Source organism: Accipiter gentilis, chromosome 27, assembly GCF_929443795.1.
Source record: "Accipiter gentilis chromosome 27, bAccGen1.1, whole genome shotgun sequence".
In the NCBI taxonomy this organism is placed as follows: domain Eukaryota; kingdom Metazoa; phylum Chordata; class Aves; order Accipitriformes; family Accipitridae; genus Astur; species Astur gentilis.
Window position 1 is genome coordinate 1860390 of NC_064906.1, and position 20192 is coordinate 1880581.

Sequence of the window (20192 nt, forward strand, 5' to 3'; positions counted from 1 at the left end):
TGAAGTATCATTGCACAGACTTACATCCCATGTTTCTTGATTGGGGATGTAAATTGATTTCTCTCACACAAATGCGCTCTTACTGATACATGTCATGAATTTGGATTAAAACTTTGTAGAGGGTGCAGTTAGACTATGAAATAAAAAAGGGGTTAATTTATGTGAAAGTAATAACATGTGGCTGGACGGTTGGGCATCTCTTTCCATAACAGAAAATGTCATTTTTTGCTCTTTGGATTATTAAAAAAAAAAAAGGGGGGGGGGGGAGAGCAGGGAGGGGGGCAAAAAGCTGAATGGCTTTAGATGAAACTTCATTTTGTAACATAAATGCTTTTTTTAATCAGAAGCAAAGTCCAGAAAACTTTGCTGCAGAAAGTAGGTACAGCTGAACATCAATAATTGAGAACAGAGCTGTAGCAACAGTCATTGTATTATTTGCATCTGCCTGTTGCAAGCAAAGGCAGCTACACGATGATGTGCATGTCTTTGCCTCACCTGCACTCTGTCCACTGTTTCATCCTTACCATTACTGTTTCAAAGAAACCCGAGCACCTAAGAAACTTCAAAATGCTTCAGTTTCATTAGTAAAGCCACTGCTTTGTTCAAATCTGTTTTCTCTTGCACCAAATGCAATGTTTCTCTCATTCCATTATTCCTCTATGTAGTTGAAGTTCTGCTTTGTAGGGTAGGCAGTGACAGAGATTGGTAAATATAACAATGAGAAGTTTAGGTCGAAAAGAAAGCTTTTCTTTCTTTCTGAAGATGCTCTTCCTTTGCATTTCAGTGAGAATCTTACAAAAATCTGAAGTGGTCTCTGATAGGTAAAATGTTAATGCACCAGTATTCTTCGGTTTTGCTCCTTTCAATGTTAGGTTTTCTGGGCTTGGGGATGCTTTTGGAGTAGGGTTTTTTGGTGTGTGGGGGGTTGAATATAAATCAGGTTAGAAAGTTAGTACTTTCTTGCTGTTCTTCAGACAGGTGAATTTTCCTTATTGGTATTCATAAGTAACATGAGAGCAACTGATTAGAAGGGTGGTGCTACTGAATGTGTGTTCTTTGTCTTGCAAATGTTCAACTAATGCATCTGAATATGAGATCAGAGAACCAGGTGAAGGAAATGAATGTGAGAAAAGAACTTGCTTTGAAACAAGTACTGCCTGTTAAGACTTGCAAACTAACTCACTATGTTCCTAACAGCTGCCGAGGTTTTTCCAGCTCTGCTCTGATAATGTGTGGGGAGTTAGGAAAGCCTGTGCTGAATGCTTCATGGCAGTTTCTTGTGCAACGTCACAGGAAGTCCGGAGGACAAAATTGTCAACTCTTTTTATTAATTTGATTAGTGATCCTTCACGATGGGTAAGAATTGCTTTTTATTTCTTGAATAGCTGTCATATTTAAAGGATTTTACTGCGATATTCCATATAGAACTTATCCCCATAGGTATGGATAACATAACTTATTTCATGCACGTCAATCAAAATTCTTCTTAGACTGCTTAGTTTGTCAGTGGGTGTAGAGAATCTCTCTCACTTTCACTGCAGCACGTAAGAAAAACTGTGTTAATAGGATAGCTTTTCTTAGCTACAGAACTGCCTGTGACTTAACATTGCTGAAAATCATTAACAAAATGGAAAATTAGATGTGATTTGTTTGTATTTCTTCAGGTTCCCTACCACCACCTCCTTTTTTGGGGGGAGGGAGTGGGATACTCAAGTGGGGTGGTAGTGTTTGCTGTTGGTTTTGAGTTCGTTTGGTTTGGGTGTTTTTTTGTGGGGGTGTTTTTGTTTGGTTGGTTTTTGTGTTTTGTCTTGAAGATCTACTCTAAACCTTGTTAAGTTTGTTATTGAGCAAACTACTTCCAAGAGCCAAAAGTAGATATTTTGGACAGGAGCATTAGCTCTCAGATCCTGGAAAGTCGTGCAAGTTGTTGCCCAGCCGAGTTAATCAAATAATAAAAATGGAGGTAGATAGGATAATTGTTGAGAAGGGGAGAATAAATAATAGGAGAAAGGAGGAGCAAATGAACAACATAGCCAAATAGGAAAGGGAAAGAAATGCAGAGCTTATAATCAGTCAAACTTACAGTAGTGTCGTGGTAGTGAAATATCTGTTCACTGCACGTAATTTTTTTTCTTTCAAGTTGTTAAAATTCTCAACTGAGCTTTCAAATTTACCTGCTTTTACAATCTAAATAATTGTGATTTCTTTGGTTGTGGGGAATAGGCCTGTCAACTTAGTTACCCATGATTTAACTGTTTTTACTCTGCTTTTTCTTAATTTTTTTTTTTTTACACTTAGCGCTTTATATATACAGCTGGCTGTCTCTTTCCAGACAAGAGCCTCTGCTGTTGCTTTCCTCAGTAGGCTTATAATCCTTCCAATTCCTAGTAGCAGGAGTTTATGTTTTATAGGACAGCAAAATTTATATATATAAAAATAAAAATTTTTTTCACCTTGGACCCTTTCCACTAGGTCCGCCAAGCTGCTTTTCAGTCTCTGGGGCCTTTCATATCAACTTTTGCTAATCCATCCAGTAGTGGCCAGTACTTTAAAGAAGAAGATGGTAAAAACCCAGAAGGTTGTGGTTCTGCACAGGAAAACAGGTAAAAAATTTGCTAAGTCTACAAATTATTTTTTCATCCTTGTTTTTCTTCTGTATGAACTGCAAGTTAAGAAAATTAACTTTCCTGTATAAATTGAGTATTTATCCTGGTAAATGGAAAGATCTGGAGCTTCTCATCTTACTTAGTAGACTACCAGAATTTTCAGTTATTTACTAAAAATACATGACTATTCAGTAACTTAGGATACCTTAGGATACACCTGCTGTGATGAAATGACTGACTTGATATACAAGGGAGAGCAGTGGATATAGTCTACCTAGATTTCAGTAAGGCTTTTCACATGTTCTCCCATAAGATTCTCATAGAGAAGCTGATGGAGTATGGGCTGAACGAGCAGACAGTGAGATGGGTGGGTTGACAGCTGGCTGAATGGCCGGGCCCAGAAGATGCTGATCAGCAATGCATAGTTGGAGGCCAATAACTCGTTGTGTACCTCAGGGGTCCAGTCCTGTTTAACATCTTCATTAATGATCTGGATGGTGGAGCAGGGTGTACCCTCAGCAAGTTTGCTAATGACACAAAACTGTAAGGAGTGGCTGATGTGCCAGCAGGTCATGCTGCAATCCAGAGGGGCCTTAATAGGCTGGAGAAAGGGACTGGCAGGAACCTCTTGAAGTTTAACAAGAAGTGCAAAGTCCTGCACCTGGGGAGGAACAACCCCAGGCACCAGTACATGTCCGGATGGAGAGTGGCTTTGCAGAAAAGGCCCTGGAGGTTCTGGTGAACACCAGGTTGACCATGAGGTAGCAATGTGCCCTTGCAGTAAAGGCCAATGGTATCCTGGGCTGCAGTAGGAGCAGTGTTGCCAGCAGGTCGAGGGAGGTGATCCTTCCCCTCTGCTCAGCCCTTGTGAGGCCACATCTGGAGTGCTGACTAGAGTTCTGGGCTCCCCATTATAAGAGACACATGGACATACTGGAGTGAGTCCAGGAATGGCCACAAAGATGACGAAGGGACTGGAGCATCTCTTCTGTGAGGAAAGTCTGGGAGAGCTGGGACTGCTCAGCCTGTAGAAGAGAAGGCTTAGGGGGGATCTTATCAATATGTACACTTTTTTTTGTTGAGGGTTTTTTTTGGGTTTTTGTTTTTACTGTGAGGGTGATCGAGCACTGGCACAGGTTGCCTGGGGAGACTGTGGAGTCTCCATCCTCCAAAATATTCAAGAGCCATGTGGAGATAGTCCTGGGCAACTGGCTTTAAGTGTCCCTGCTTGAACAGGGGAGTTGGCCCAGATGACTTCCAGAGGTCCCTTCCAACCTCAAACATTGTGATTTATTTTGCTATGCTGTAAGTAAATCTAGTCTGATACATAGCAAGCTGATAGCACCTGTGTGAGTTTTCAGGAGCATCTGTTTGCAACAAGTATATCTTGGTTTTTAAATGTTTGTTTGCTTTGGCACTCAACAGTGAACAAGTCAGGACTACAGAAGATGTCGCAAGAGAGGATGAGCTCAACAGGACAAAGGATTTGTCTTCACATGTTGATAATGACCATTTTGCAACAAAACTTGAAAATGCCTTGGAAGATCAAAATACAGTGTCAAATAACTCCCAGAGGGAGAGTGATTTCCAGACTGAGTCATCCTTCCATTGCACTTTGTCTTCAGAATCTTGTGGGGAAACGGCTGACGAGAACGAGCGAAGTTCTCATTGCTGTACAGCAGGTCTGCGGGAGGCTGGGCTGAATTCACAGGAAACCTCTCTTTCAGAGCAGGAATTGTACAACTCTTTCCATTTCTGGAGGACTCCACTTCCTGAAATAGATATTGACTTCGAGCTTCAGCAGACTTCTGAGATAATACTCGACCGAGAATTTCAGGAACTCACTATGCCAGTGTCTCCAAACATTCCTATGGCAACAAGGAAAGAATTGGAAGAAATGATAGAAAATTTAGAACCTCATATAGATGATCCAGACGTTAAAGGTATAGTAAAGATGCTGAAGCATTTTTAGTGTTTGGATTTATGCATACGTTGCTTTAGCAGTTTGGACTTTAACCTTTCAGTTGTTTTAGAAGTCAGAAGTACTAACTTCTCCTGGTCCTCAAAGAGGTTGTATCTATTTTGATTATTTGTGAAAATTGATGATGAACTGAAAGGGAACTTGCATTTGTGTAAAGATGTTTAATGTAGTATGATTCCTTCCATAAATTGAATACCCATACAGTTAGCAGTATAAATTTCTGCCTGTTTTGACAGTATAGTCAAATAAGTGGTTCAGTGGCATAAGCTGTTGATTAGGAAATTAATTTGTAATTGGCATACATGCAAAATAAGAAGGCAGATTAAGATTTATTTTTTTTAATATCAAAGTGTGATAAGTGGTTTTCATTTTATGCATTATCCATTTTATTTTTAATTAATTAGCCTTCTCCATTTTTCTCCAAGGTGTTTATTATTGTAGTCTCATGTTGTTGACTTAAGTGTGCCAAGTTGGTTGGGTCAAACTGAGAATTGATCCAAACTGAATTCTTGAAGTGAATGCACATCCTTAATTTTAAAAGCTCTTGAAGGGTGGAGAAGAGTTTCATAAGTATGGCCAGCTGGTAAAACAGCACCTCAGAGGTACCTCCTGGGCTAAAATGACTTGGCTATTTCACACATACCTACTGGAGATATATTTCTCTTGGTATTCATATGCTGAATAAATTCTAAGGCACATCAAGCTTGAGCATTAGTCAGAAAGTCCAGAGGTACTACTAAGGAAGAAGCTATGTTATACTGGAGCTGAAGAATCCCTATGGGACAGCATGCTGCTATACCAGAAAAAGTAGGAAGGAAAAAGAAGAGCAAGCTGGGAGTGGGAAAAACACTTTCAAATAAACTGATACTGCTTTCAACTTTTTGTTGTTAGTAGGTTGATATGCTAATAACTTTTCTTAAATCCATTTTGGGCTGCTTCTATTTAATCTATTGTGAAGCCAGCAGATGAAACTTCGTTGCTTTAAGAGTGCTTTGGGCACTCTCTCTCTCTAAGGAAGGAGATAAGAAAAATATTTCAGTCTTCACATAACCCATCTCTGAAGCTCACTGTTAAAACTTGCACTGCTGTTTAGATTTTTTTTATAAAACCTTGTTCTGTCCAGTTACAGAACATATCTTAAACACTTTTAATGAAGATTTATGTAGGCATGTATTTGTACATCCAGAATTGTTCTGTGTTACAGGGTTGATTCTGTCGTGTGTGTTCATGTCTTGTTTCAGAGCAGGTTGCGGATTTTTTTGTAGCTCCCTTGACTGGGTGTCGGGGTTTTCTGTGCAGTTGTTGACCAGCACTTACGCATTTCAGCAGAAGAAAACTGATACTAGGTTATCAGCACCATGGGTTCCCAGTGCCCACAAGTTAGGAAGGATTTGAATTAGGGTTATCTGTGCCATTTATTCTAATTTGGGTTGGGTGGTCTTAATTACTCGGTTGCCTTTGTATTCCATTCAGTACCTCTGACTTGGTCAAGGCTGTGTAGTGAAGCCCCATGAAACACACCTACTAAACCTTGTACTCTTTTTTCCTCTTGCCTGTACTCTTACTATTCAGTCTTAATACTTCAGAAACTGGAATTTAACAACATACCTGTCTTGATTTGGTAATGTTGCTATTTTAATTTTACACAAAGTGCATTGAGGCATAAGGAAATTGAGACCAATACTGATAGACTAGTATTCCTTTTGCGTGCTTGTCTCAAACACTAAAGATCACATAGAAGTGGTAGGTATCCAGACTTTAGTCTCTGAGTAGCTGAAGTAACGCCTGTGTTTTGGACCTTACATTCCATAAATTGTGACAAGAGGGAGGTAGACTCCCTTTGGGGGTGGTTCAGAAGATCGGAGCCCTGACTGTCTCTTTGCTCATGGCAATACCAGGAATAATGCTTCCATCTTTACCATCTAAAACTGTTGTTGCAAACTCATGGTATAAATATTCAGTCCAAAGGTTGTCTTAATTTGTTATTTTCATAGGAATTTTATGAAACTTCTTAATTTCACAGATAATTTTGTCTGCAGTATATGTGGCTTACTAGTGTGTGCCAAACAGCCCTGGTCCCAGGCGGTGCTTAGGGTCTTTCCCTTGCAAGACTAGCCATTTTGGTTTTGAGTCTTGTACTGTGAGTGGGCTGGTTCTTGACAGCAAAGACTGAGCAAGCTAGGCATTTTTTTTCTCTCTCTCTTTCTTTCTCTCTTTCTTTTTAAATCCCTGTGACCTTTTTCTTGCATGTGTTTTCTTCACTGGTTTGCTGTCACCCAAGTCCTGGATTCCTTCTTCCATGCTGTGCTCCTGTCTTTATTGCTGCATTCCCAGCGAAGGGGTGGGAGCAGAAGATGCTGTGTTCTTTGTGGTGGGTAAGCAGAGGCCTGTCATACTGGAGAGCTCCCATAGGTACACATCTTCTGGTTTCTATAGCAAATGGGACAAGCATCCTAGAGACATCACAAGATGAAGTGGGGATGAGTTAGCAAAAGTGTAGTTTGGGAATGAGACTGTAGTGTATGATGTTAGGTGTGTGTCAATAAGGTTAAGTTGTTCAGATGACCTTAACTCTGGCTGTACCTAGCCTCTCACTGCTTGACTGTGCAACTTCAGCATCCTTTACTTAATATGGGGGGGGGGGGGGGGGGTGAGAATATTTTCTAAACTTAAAAAAAAAGAAAATTAATACCTGTTGCGTGGAATCATGTTGGCCAAGGTCATTGGCACAGGGTTTTTGAAGGTTCTTAAGATGACACTGAATTTTTATCATTTGATTCTGCAGAATAACTGATGATGGTCATAAGGCGATGTCCTTCATGGTACAATCAGCAGAGGTTGATGATTTCCATTTTGCTAGTTGGTTTCAGAGCCAGTCCCTGACAGCTGAGGCAGGTGTGAAGATTTTGTACTGGAGTTCAACCAGCAGCGATTCTTTCTGAGTCGGAGTACAGTTTTTTCCTTCCTGTGCCCCCTTCCTACCCCTCCCCTCCCCCCGCTTTGCTTGTACCCCTATCCTTTCCCTCTGTATGTATTTACCCTCTTATTTCCTGTTTTTGTTTTCATTTTTCTTCCTTTCTGGATTCTACATACCTCTACTTCATGTGTCTCGCCTCACCCTTCTGTGTTGTGCGAGGTGCTTCTTCCCTCACCTGCTTGTATCCTTATACCAGAAATATTGAGAACAGAATAACTCAATTTTTATCTAAGGGGTTCCTCAGCATACCACAACAAGGGGAAGAATCACTTGAAAGGAGAGGCATTGCCAGGTTGTGCAGCCCAGAGTACAGTATGTTCAGTGCATACCCCAATCTTCCAGATGTCTTGGCTGCCGAGCACTAGTGGGTTGCTGTTTACATACACAGAATGAACTGTGGTGGCTTTGTTGGGGGTGGGGTGGGGGTGGGGGTGTTAGGTTTGTAACTTGTCTGTGTTTTCTGTGTTTCTGTAGTGCACCTCCCTATCATCAGGGCATTTTGCGTTTCAAACTTCAAATCCTTTCTCCAAGGCATGGAGACTGATGAGGTCTCTAACAAATACAATTTTTTTAAGTGACCATCAGCTGCCATAGAACATATTTTTTTTTTCCGTAATCTCATTCTCAGAAACAGGTGAACTGCTTTAACTGACTCTCACTCTCAAAAATCTTTACCTTGAGGCTTTCTTTCCAGAACTAGCTTGTTGCCAAAGTGAGAAATCTGAGTAATAGATTGAAAGTTGAGCAGTCAGCAACCAAGATAAAGACAGCCTGTCTTCTCACAGACAAACTCTACTGGCTAGCAGAGCTATGCAAAAGTTAAGTAGTGGTATGTAATCCCTGTTAATAGGACCTTTCCAATCCACTGGCCAGGCATCCTGAGGGTCTCAAACTGGGAGATGGAAACCTATACATTCTTCTGAAGTATGCCATCTTTTAAGATTATCACAGAGTCTTTATTCACGTCACCTTTCTCCAGCTTCCTGAGGCTGCTGCTGTCTTCACTTACTTCAGAGGTTGCTTTTCTTTCTCCAGATGTTTTTATTTCTTCATTTTTCTTTCCAGGGACACTTTTTTCAACTTTATTTATCTCCTTATGTTCTGCATAGAAAGTGCTAAATCATGTAATCTCAGCTTTGCTTAATATTATTTGGGGGAAGAGAGAAAGCCTGACTTGCAGGTTACTGGGGCTAACTGTGGCTTATGCCAGTTACAGGCTGCTTTGCCAAATGGAGACCTAATAGGGATAAACCAGCACAAATGTGGGGTCAATTGATCCCATTCGCTTATAAAAACTATGTTTGTAAGTTAGGCTACTAGCACTGCCTGCAGTAAAAGTCTAAAATATGTTGTGTGAGGAGGAAGTGGAAAAGAAACTCCTCTTATTTTTTTGTTTTAATTACTTCCATCTCTGTACCCATTAATGCAGCCCATAGCTTTTACCTCTGAGAAGAGGTAAAGAAGTGAGGCTTAAGGAAGGCAGATTCTTCAGAAAAAAGAAAGGAGTGTGCCACTTACAAATATCAATGTCCTCTAGTGAAACATCAGGAGAAACAGAAAACAACAATAAAGCATGTTGAAGGGACAGAAATTCCTGAGGACCGGGAAATTTAATAAGGCTAGGTGAAATGTCATTTTGAATTTAAAGGTTGTGCCAGTTATTTTAGGGTGTGGGTACAGTAGCCAAGAGTAAATAATTCCTTTCTGAAAAATACTTCTCACCTGAAGCAAAAGTCAAAGGACGAAAGGGTTAATTAGAAGGTGGTTTACGATCCAGTGAACATGGACTTTATCTTACCAATGCAATATGTGAGTTCTGTGTTATGCACAAAACTGACCTTTACATTACAATTTTTACTGCAGGTCGTTGTGAAAGCTAGTTAGCCAGCAGATTTCCTTCCAGTGTTCCTCCCCAAACCTTGCTTCCCAAGAGCTCTGAGGCATTTTTCTGTCATGTGTGAGAGGGGAGCCTTATCCTTTGATTGTACTTATAATGCTTTTCTGGAAAATGTTGCCTGTCCTGTGGCTGTAGGAAAGATCTTTGTGGGAGGTGGGAGGAGCAGCAGCCATCTGAGTCACAGGAGGGTGTCAGCACAGATCTTGGACTGTGTCAGTGTGTAATGGCATTATGAGGGGATGTGCCCTGGCACCTGAGCCTGGGGTGGTGAAGACAGCTCATTAGGATGCTGTCTCAAGTTTTGATATTTTCAAGGCAGCCACCTAGAGCTGTGCACACATACGCACCTACTCGCATATGCACTCTTTTTCTCTTCTTTCTATACTTGGCACTCTGCCATTCTGGAGCCTTCTGTAGTGACTGTGCTTGGCTCTTGTTTTGGCTAGGACCTTAAGATGATTACGGACTTCAGGTCACTCACCTTTCAGTGAATGACAGTATTGGAGACACCCTTGGTGACAGGACCTATGGATAAGCACTTGAAGAAAGAAGGCACTTGCCAGTCAATGAAATCCTTGGGAGTTTGGCCTCTCCTGTCCTTCATCCCCACATTTTGGGATTGTAGCATTGACAAGAAGCTGAGGAGATGCATGTTTGTGTCATATCTCCTCTAGGGCAGGCAGAGGAAATCAGGATATGTGTGGTCTCCACCCCATTAAGCCCCTAAGCGAGGGTGGTCTAGGCGTGCAGGCTGACAGTGTGGCATGGGTGGGGAATAGGTCTTGGAAAATTCCCAGTTACTGCTGTAGATGCCTTCACTCTTGTTACTAGAAGTAGTCTTTGGAGCTCTGTGTGGATTTTTCAGTAAACACGTATTCAGTGTTGAAGCAGTATGTGTTACATAGTCAGGGTAAGCTTTCTTGACTTTTAAGCAAAAATGAGAGGAGTGTATGTTTTTCATGAAGTTCTCCTTCATGAAAGAAGACTTCATGAAAAATGTCTCCTTGGTGTGCAGCAGAATATAGTTCTTTTTAATGTTCTTGTTTGATTTCTCTAAATGAGAATGAACTGGAAATCAGACAGGCATTTCTTGCCCTAACAAGTGCTCTGAAATGACCACCTATTTTTGCTTGATTTTGGGGTGATTTATTTAACTGTTAAGTTTTGGAGGAATTTACTAACTTTGATGTTGTTTATTCTCATGGGCCTTAAAGTACAGAAGGTTATTGTCAGTGAAGTAACACTTGAAGAGTGAAGTCATAGCAAGCTTTTTACAATTACCAATTTTAATATATTTATATATAAATTATATATATTCAAACTATATTTTCTATCATAATGTGTCTTATAGTGGAAGTATTAGTATAATGTTGGTTTTGTTTTTAAGTTTCTAACTTGCTGTGATTTTTCCTGTTGAGGTGAATTGCAGTAATACAGCAAGAATATCTTTTGGTTATTCTGTCAGAAATTTGATGCAGTTACGGAGCTAGCATTGCATACTGTAAAGAATTATCTTTACTCCTGCTCGTCAGACTCCACCTAGAAACCAGTGAACCCATAGTGTTTTCCAATTTTTGCTAGCTAAGATTGTGCTAAGTTACAATTTTGCTTCTTATAACAGATGTATTGCATATCTCTTTCTTCTGTCTACAAATGAGTCCAACTTTCTTTGTTTAATTGTTGTTAATAACTCTATCAAAAAGAGCTAGAGGGAGAAATTTAGATTCTGTAACTTAGTATGGCAAAATGAGATTAAAAACAAGCATATGGTTTGTCATTTAATTTCACAATGAGCATTTAAGAAAGCTTGGAAGGTATAAGTCTATGAGGAACAGAGCTTCTGGATGGCTGGGTGAATTTAATGGGTCAGGAGATTGTTCCTCCTTACCTTCTTGGAAAGAAGGGGGAAGGAGAGAAGCAGGGTAGATCAGTCTGCAGTGAACTCTGTGTTGCTTGCAGCTAAGATTGCCTCTGATACCTGATCTGCTTAGGTCAGGCTTTATCCAAGGAACATTGCTCAACAAAGCTTTTTTTTAATTAGCAGTAAGCAGAGGGATGGAAAGCAGAGCAGTCTCAGAACTGCTGGATCTTTTTCAAAAGAGTGGATAGCAGAGTGTGAAGTCCTAGTGCTTTCTTTTGATGAATAAGAGGACATCAAACAATGCAATCTTCATTATTTGTTTGGAGGATGCAAGGAGGCTGAAGTATCCTGTCGAGAAAAGAATTACTAGGGTCTAGCATCTTCCTAGATAGATCTTGCTTTAAAGTTGCTATAAAAACATAAGAATTTAATGACTGTATATAGCAAGGGACACAGCCTCTCAGAAATGAAATCCTTTCTGTGTGAATAAACCTGTTCTCAAACCTTTATTTGAATTACTTTTTCCTTCTCTCTCTTATTCCCACCTCCCACAAAAGACCCAGTCAGTAAGTTAGTATTCATGTGCTGTTCTGCCCCAATGACTCTTTGCACCATTAGTATGTACCAAGATTCTTAAAGAACTGATCATGCCATAACAGCAGTCTCTTACTCCTGGGGGTTTTGTTGGTTGTTTTTTTTGTTGGGTGTTTTTTTTTGGTTGGGGTTTTCTTGTTTGTTTGTTTTGCTTTAAAGATAAATTTCAGTGAGCTGTGGTGTGGTTGAGCACCCTAGGAAAAGTGGCTTGTTAACCTGCCTTGCATTTTAGGCTAATTGTCCCCAGTTTGGGATTTACTAACAGTCAATAATCTTAAATTTATACCTCCCCCATAGCAGTTGTGCCATCTTTCAGTTAATTAGTCAGTATGTAAAAGTTGATCTGTGGACTTGCTAAAAGTTTATTGCAGTTCAGTCTCATGTATTTCTCTTTCATATGCTGCAGCACAAGTGGAGGTGTTGTCTGCTGCACTCAGAGCATCCAGTTTGGATCCTCAAGAAGAGACAATGGCCAGTGTCAGGAAGGGAACAGAATCACAGACGGAACTAACTATCAGTGACCAACAAAATTTTAAACCTATACTGGGCGATATTGTGCCTTTAATTGGTGACACTGTTGAGGTAAGAAATTAGTTTTATACTCTATTATTTTTTTCCCATTAGGATTTCCAGGGCTCCAGTAATAGAGCTGTATTTTGCATTTGTTTGGTAATTGCAGCCAAATGGTTCCTACTTTCGGCTAGAGTGGCGTTTGGTTTTGTTGGCTGGTATTGAAGCGCTAGCTAGCAGAATGAAATGAGCTGTGTTGGGTGCCTTTGTTTTTGCCAGTTCTGTGCTTGTCCATGTAAATTCTTGAAATTGTTTCCATTAAAATCTCTGTTGTGACTATCACGTTTTAATGCTACTGCAGTTGATTACTGTGAAATTGCCTCCCTTCAAACAGAGCCCTGCTAAGTGAATCCCCTTCCACATCCCCACCATCTGGAGAAAGAGGTACTTTGTTCCCTGTGCTCCCTGTCAAAATGTTTTATAGTAGTTTACTGGACTGCATAAGAGAAGTTCAGAACCTGCAATTCAGGATGTTGTGTGGACTGCTGAAAGAGAAAGTGTATTCTGGCAATCAGTAGCATTTTAAAGGGTTTTTTTGTGCTTACTTCTTCAGCACCCCAGCACTGCCCCCTGCCTGCCTGAAGTCTGTGGCATTTGATGCTGTTTGCTGTTCTGTACTATGTATTAGGCTAAGCCAAACCCACTATGTTTGCTGTGTACAGTGCCACAAGCTCTGGTGGTATTAAAAGCTATAGCTGTGTGGAAAGCAATGGTTCCAAAATATGCTCCATAAAACTACAGCAAGTGATTTGTTGAATCATATTGCCTAAATGGTATTTTCAGATGAAATTTTGATAAATGTCTTTGAAAGTCTAGCAGTTGACATTTTCAATCTTCTTTAATTAAAGCAGTGTTTTTACATGACAATTAACTTTTCACCTAAGCTGTTGGACTACCATGTAGCCCAAAACCATATGGGGAGTAGAGGAATGTGACATCAACTTGGATACTGCTGTTTATACACAATCATAGTTTAACACTACAAATGTGGTTGGTTGGTTTGTTTCAAAAAGACAATGGGCCCCCACTTCCTGATGTTAGGCTTGATATGTTTCTTTGTCATAGTATCTGTTGTAGTCACTTCCTTCTATTGCTAACTTGTAAATGACAGTGTAAATGTATCCTCTGTCCTTCTAATTTTTGGGGGTAATGAGGGTGGTATTTGTTTGGTGGGACCTGTCCTGCATTTTATTTCTTTACAGAGTACGATGCTGGCAGAAAGTTTAAGAACTAGTCACATTGTTGGTATATGTTGGTTTTGCATGTTTCAGTTTTAGTCTTTAAAAGGATGCTCTTAATCTGTCAGTTCCTTGTTTGTTATTGGCACTGAATCAAGTCCTCATTTTGCAAGTGAAATGATATTATAGAGGTGACCTAGAATCCTGGAATCAAGCTGTCATCTGTTGAGAAAGTGAACTGTTCACTTGTGCCCCTAACAGTGAAGAGAGCTCTGATTTTCACAGGTGGTTTTTTTGTGATGTTTTCTTTGTGGTGGTGGTGGGTTTTGTCTCAGCATAGCAATGTCTCAATAGGGTACTGGACACTTCAGAAAAATCAAGCTACAGCATTTTATATTTGAAAGCAGCCTTCACAGTTCTGCACACATATCGCAAAGCAAAATCACACTTTGCTTGTCCTTCTGCAGCTGTATTGGCTCCTGAAGGAGTTCATGCTACATGTTAAAGAGAGATTCTCTATTCAAATGAAAGTAAACATTGTAATAGGTGAACAGATAATGTTTTGGGACATAGATGAAGTTTGTCTGTTGAGGTTGAGGACAGCTGTTTTATTTTTCCTCAAGAGCCACCATTTTTATTTTCTTTAGGTTGTATGTTCTCTGTAAGGTTTAATAAATGAATGTAGGCCTCAGGAAATCCCCCAAGTTGTGTTCCCAGTGGGTGGGTGTGGGAGTCCTTTTTTGGTTGGAGGTAGAGGGAGAAGGGAAGGAAAAGAAAGAGAAAGTGGACTAAAATCAGCCCACTCCTGTCTGACACAAGTAACTCTCTTTAAGAAGAGAGTGGATGCCAGGACACTGGACCCCTGAGACTGGCCCATTCTCTCTTTGTTTGGGCCAGCTGCCCAGTCACGAAATGCCAGCACCACTTGTCCTGGTGGGACAAAGCTGTGGGCTTTGTGTGCAACCTGTGGCGCAGAGCAGGGGTTGATGAAGCTCAACCACAGAGTTCCTGTTACACCACAGCTAAAGGAAGCCTCACGTGAGAGATTTGTAAGGCCATGACAAAGACTTTCCATCTCAGAGGTGGCAATTTACCAGTTTGGTATGCAAGAAGCTTTCAGGCTAAAGCCAGCTGAAATTTTATGTCCTGGCTCTCTGCAATGCTCAGTTCAGTGTGTGCATGTTGCATGGAAAAAGTACAGATGGAACTTCATCTGCAGGAATAGAGATACTGCATTGACTTAAATACCAACTGATGCTGTGGTTCTATACTGAAGCTCTTCCTTTCTGGAATGCATATTTGAGTTTAAAAGTGGCTGGGTAAAAATGTTTCTATCTGGGACACCCCTCAGTATATTTAGTTGTTCAACTTAGTTCCATCAATGAAGTTTTGTTAGTGTGTTGGTTTTGGGGTGTGGGTTTTGTTTTTTTAAACTAAACCTTTTAGAGCTGGGGTAGCAGAGATTGTGAGGGTGGAGTCTTTTCATTTTTATTGCAGCAGAATGCATGACTAGCCTTAAGTCCCTTGTACTTGGGCAACTCATGGAAGGCACTGTGGCTAGGTTATGCTGGCTGCCTCATAATTTCTTGATTTGAAAGAGGTCAAAGCCAGTGACTTTCTGGTCCTGCTGAAAATTATCTCTCTTTCTGAAAAAAAGGCTAAAAGAGTGAAGAATTGACTGGCAAACTAAAATCCTGCAGAGGTGGTTTTCAGAGCCTCTGGAGGTTTTATAGTTGGAGTTGTATGCTGCTGGACACACTCAGTTATGGAGTCACTTGCAGATCTGTTTTTTCCTTGGTTCTTTGATGCCTTCTTGTTGCTGCTTGATAAGCCTGACAGGTGACTCGGGCTGCTGTGCCAGCAATATGCAATTGCCTCACAGCTCTGCCTGTTCTTTATCACCTGTAATTATACCTTAGGGTCTAAAATTACAACTCAGTGCTTAAATGAAAGCAGCTCATGGAAGACGAAAAAGCAACTGTCTGAAGTCAAACCAAGGAAGACAGATGGTATCCTAGAGGCTTTTTTGAAGACGTTTATAGTTTGCTGGAAAATTCTCTTTGTCAAACTGATCTGAACAGCTGGTAGAGTAGGCATGTTCTCTATGCTTGTGTTGACCCCGGGAGCTCACCCTGCAGCATCTGTGAATAGATACCTTGGCTCATATCTAGCAAAAATGCCTTTGTCCTATTCTGCTGCACAACAGCCTGATCTACTTTTCAAATATTCATCATGTACTACTTGAAATTCGTGGTTGATTATGCAAAGTCCATTGTATTTGGGGAACTCCACTGGTATAGAAAGTGACAGTGCATCCCCTCAGCAGCCCAGTTTATCATAGTGTATCAAACCTCTGCTGCTTGGTAGAGTTCTGAAACAGTTTCAGTCCTTATCTTCAAGGCCCAGATATGTAGCCAGGACACTTGAACTGCTGAGCGGAGTTAAGACTAGTGTCAGCAGCTCTGGTCCACTAGGACTCTGTATAAGATGAAGCTCATCTGCAGAGAAGATTATAGAACAATCACCTCTAGGAAAGGAGGAACAGCATAAGACTAATTAGTTTTCTACTCTTAAGTGTAAGGGTGGCTTTGTTTTGACCTTTCTCTAGCACAAATCCAAAGCAACAAATACAATAACATTGGCTACAGATGTTTTTTCATTTTCTCTTCAGAGGAGAAGCAATGTGACCTATATGTTAGTTATGTTTTCCTTAATGCAGTCTTAAAGGTATTCCTCTCCTGTGATTTTCATTCCATAAGAACCAAAATAGAGCAGAAAAAGAGGAGCCTGTGTTTGAAGTTGAAAGCAGAAAGATTTATCTTACAGACCTTTTGATTTCGGGCTGTAGCAAAATTGTATTTGATATTAAAACATGTATTCCTTTAATATAAGAAAAAGACCCTGAGGTGAGGACAGCACTTCTTGATGTTGACATTTGTTTTGTGTTTAATCCTTGAGTGTATTTTGTGTGACTTTTATTCTCTTTTTTTTTTTTTCTTAGAATATGGATTCTACACTTCACTATATTCATAATGATTCAGATTTGAGCACCAACAGTAGTTTCAGCCCTGAAGAAGAAAGAAAATCCAAAGTACAGGTAAATGACAATGACTTCTGTTTTTCCTACCTATGTATCAGATAAGTGGAAATTTTTAAGGTATATGGGGATTTCTTTTATGCATTTCATCCAGTCATTTCTGATGTAATGTAGTTTCTATTAAATATGGCAAATCTCTTAAGTAGTTTTAAAATATTCTGTTTTTCCATAGAGAATGGCTTAATTCAGCAGTTGCTTCTGTTCTAATTATGTGGTTTTTGACATGAGGTAATGGTTGTTGTAGACTTCCAGGCTCTGGTTTCATTTGGTTTAATTTTCTGTGGAAACTATCCTGTAATGGAGATTAGGTTATTGAGGAAACAGGATTTTTTATTAAATGTTTTGAGTGGAACTACCCCCACCCCATGACAGCTTTTTGCAGAAAAGTTGTGAAAGTGTTTCATTAAGCTTGAACTGTCTCTTTGTTATTTTTTCTCAAAAGGAATCGAGTGTTTGCTGTTACATATTTCAGTATTAAGCATGCCACCCTGCACCAGTGTGAGTTCTTGAGTTGGGAACCTCAGTCCCTCTTGTTGCTTACGTGAGCCGAGCTATTTGGCAGCTGTGTTAGGGAAATGCTCTTGTGCACCCCCTTGGGTAGAGTCAGTGCCCAAGATAAACCAACAACAGCTGAAGCAAAGACAGTGTTGAAGTCAACACAAAGAGGTTTTCACAAAATTTTAGTTCAGATGCTTCCCTCAGTAGAGGGAAAGATTGGTCTTCACCAGAGATCTCTTTGTCTCTGGAGAAGCCTTTTCCTTCCTGCTGACTACTCAGGGAGTTTGGAAGCCATATTGAACACACTATACTCTGCCCCCTCCCTTTCCCTCCCTCTCCAAGGCGTTTTAATTTAGTTTTCTTCTCCCCACCTCCCCAAGATTTTGAGAGGAATAGGAAAGTTATTTTGGAGCAAGCCTTGTAATTTGCTGTTCTGCCTATTTTTATGGATGAGTTAAAATGGCCAATTTGCACAGCCTGCGAGCCTGAATGTTCGTAGAAAAGTAGAACGTAGTCTCTTAATTTCCTGGTCTGCCTAAGTAGACAGTGATCCACCCACTCATCTGTTACCTTGGTCTGTATATTTTTAAATAGCCACCACTCGCATCATCGTTTCTTTGCAACTTTTTGGTGGAGCTTATGAAATACACCACCTTTGCATACTTATTAAGAGATTGTAATCAAATAATACTCTATAGTTGTGGGGGAAAAAATGTTCTTCTGACAGTGCGCCCTGGAATTTTAGTAAGCCTTATGAGGATTTATTGAAAATAGTGTAAACACTCTACCCTTTTCTTGCTGTAGGATGTTGTACCTCAAGCCTTGCTGGATCAGTATTTATCTATGACTGATCCATCTCGTGCACAAACAGTTGATACTGAGATTGCCAAACACTGTGCCTACAGCCTGCCAGGTGTGGCACTTACATTAGGCAGACAGAATTGGCACTGTTTGAAAGACACCTATGAGACACTGGCATCTGACATGCAGGTAAGCTCAAGAAGCTCTGACAGTGAATGATCGGAACTTTTTGTGATGTGACAATGAATAATCTGAACTTCTATGATGATTTCTCTTTTTTACTGGGTGTTGGGTTGCTCTGCTTTTTATGTGAAGCTTTCTATTGCTGATATTAGTTATTTGTATAATGAATGAAAGTGTAACAGTCGTCTCAGAGGAAGCTGGGGATGTGTGCTGCTCATGTAGTAAGGAAATGGGGCAGTTTGAGTGGGAGGTGGAGCTCCAGTGGGAAGGTAAGGAGAGGTCTCCTGATTTCCTCTGCTTGCTTCAGATCTTATGGCAGTGCTTGGGATTCTCAGAGGTATGAGAATTTGGGCTGTGCTGCTGTGTGTGAACAGACATGTGCCCCTGCGGGCATGTCTGGAGCTCAGTGAGTCAGCCTCACGCCAGGCGTTTGGTGGCCTTTTGGTGCTGCATCCAGTTACTCATAAGGGAATAACATCACTATCACCATGCAGCACTGCTGTCTTAAAAACAAATACTGGAAATAGCAGCATTTTCCTTCTTGTCAGGTGGTAAGGAGGTGGCTTTGTGGATTTTTGCTGTTGGTTTACAGTTGTTTCCTAGTCTTTCCTTTTTTGGAGATGCTCTTTTTAAACATTTTCAGACTATTTCACCTCTCTTGAACTTGCTGCTTGCTATGTCAAAGCAGCAGTTCTCAGTGATATGTAGTAAGTAATTTTATACATGGCTATTGCTCATATTTTCCGAACTCTTTTCCAGCCATCAAAAACAACCAGCTAATAAATTTAAAACAAGTAAAAACAAATTACCCTGTATTCAAAACTGTCCAGAGTTCATTGCCAGTTTAATCTGCGTTAAGATTGAATCGCCAGACCAGGGCAAAAGAACAGTACTCATGGTAATTGGAAAGTGCTGGCTAAAGAATAGATGCTATTTTATTTTTAAAAATACTTACTTTAAATAGTTACTCCGTTAAAAAAGTGCCCCCTCAATTTGGGGTGAGTAAAAGCTCTACTGGTACTTGGACTGTTGGGCACTCAGTGTGGGTGAAACTTTAGCTATTACGGAAGCTAAAATATGCCAGCTGAAATATTGTGGAATATATGTATCTTATTCTGTTTTACAAATTAAATGAGTGAAAGAGTAGTAGTATGGAACTAATTTACCCCAAAGAATTTAAAGCAGAGAGTAATGTGTGGAAAAGTACTGATGTCAGGAATACTATTTTCTTTCCTGACACCTGGAAAATTAAAATATTTTCATTACTTCTATTTGCCTAGTTCCTTGATACTCAGGTGGAAGAAATTATACCTTATCAGTTGTCTTCTCTTTCCTTCTCTCTCTCTCTCTTAAATTTCCAATTTCATTTTCAATTCTTACATGAGATACTGTTGAATGTATTTGTAAGTACTGTAGCTGACTGCGAGTCCAGCTTGGATACTGACCCTCAGGTTAAAATAGAACACTTCAGATGATACCTCAGTAAATTTTGTTTGTTTATTTTACAGTGGAAGGTTCGGCGGACACTAGCATTTTCTATACATGAACTTGCAGTTATTCTTGGAGACCAGCTTACAGCTGGAGATTTAGTTCCTGTCTTCAATGGCTTTTTAAAAGATTTAGACGAAGTCAGGATAGGTGTGCTTAAACACTTGCATGACTTTCTGAAGGTATGTCTTTTCAACTCTGGTCAAGTGTGCAATTATGTGTTTTGCTTCATTTCTTTGTATGCACTTGCTTTTTAACATAACATTGGCATAAGTCTTTGTGGGTATCCATACAGATGCCTGTTGAATACTAGAGTATATTTTACAGGAGATCTGTGTTGCTGATACTGTCTTTTCTCTGAACAGCCTGGTTTGTGCATGTTTATTCAATATCTAGGTGCTAGTGGATGGTAATTTTTTTGATGGTTCTAACCTCTCTACGCAGCTTACTTGTCAAATTTC

The 20192-nt window shown here is 40.1% G+C and overlaps 1 protein-coding gene across 12 annotated transcripts in view; it reads left to right on the forward strand.

Annotated features, from left to right (window-relative positions):
- Positions 1-20192, forward strand: part of PPP4R1 (protein phosphatase 4 regulatory subunit 1) — a 67702-nt gene that overhangs the window by 41049 nt on the left and 6461 nt on the right. For all 12 annotated transcript variants that reach the window (XM_049830248.1, XM_049830251.1, XM_049830247.1 and 9 more), the window contains 7 exons: positions 1198-1356; positions 2473-2603; positions 4032-4549; positions 12323-12498; positions 16666-16761; positions 18064-18249; positions 19752-19913. In XM_049830248.1, coding sequence (XP_049686205.1) covers positions 1198-1356; positions 2473-2603; positions 4032-4549; positions 12323-12498; positions 16666-16761; positions 18064-18249; positions 19752-19913 — 1428 coding nt within the window. The remainder of the gene's footprint in view (positions 1-1197; positions 1357-2472; positions 2604-4031; positions 4550-12322; positions 12499-16665; positions 16762-18063; positions 18250-19751; positions 19914-20192) is intronic.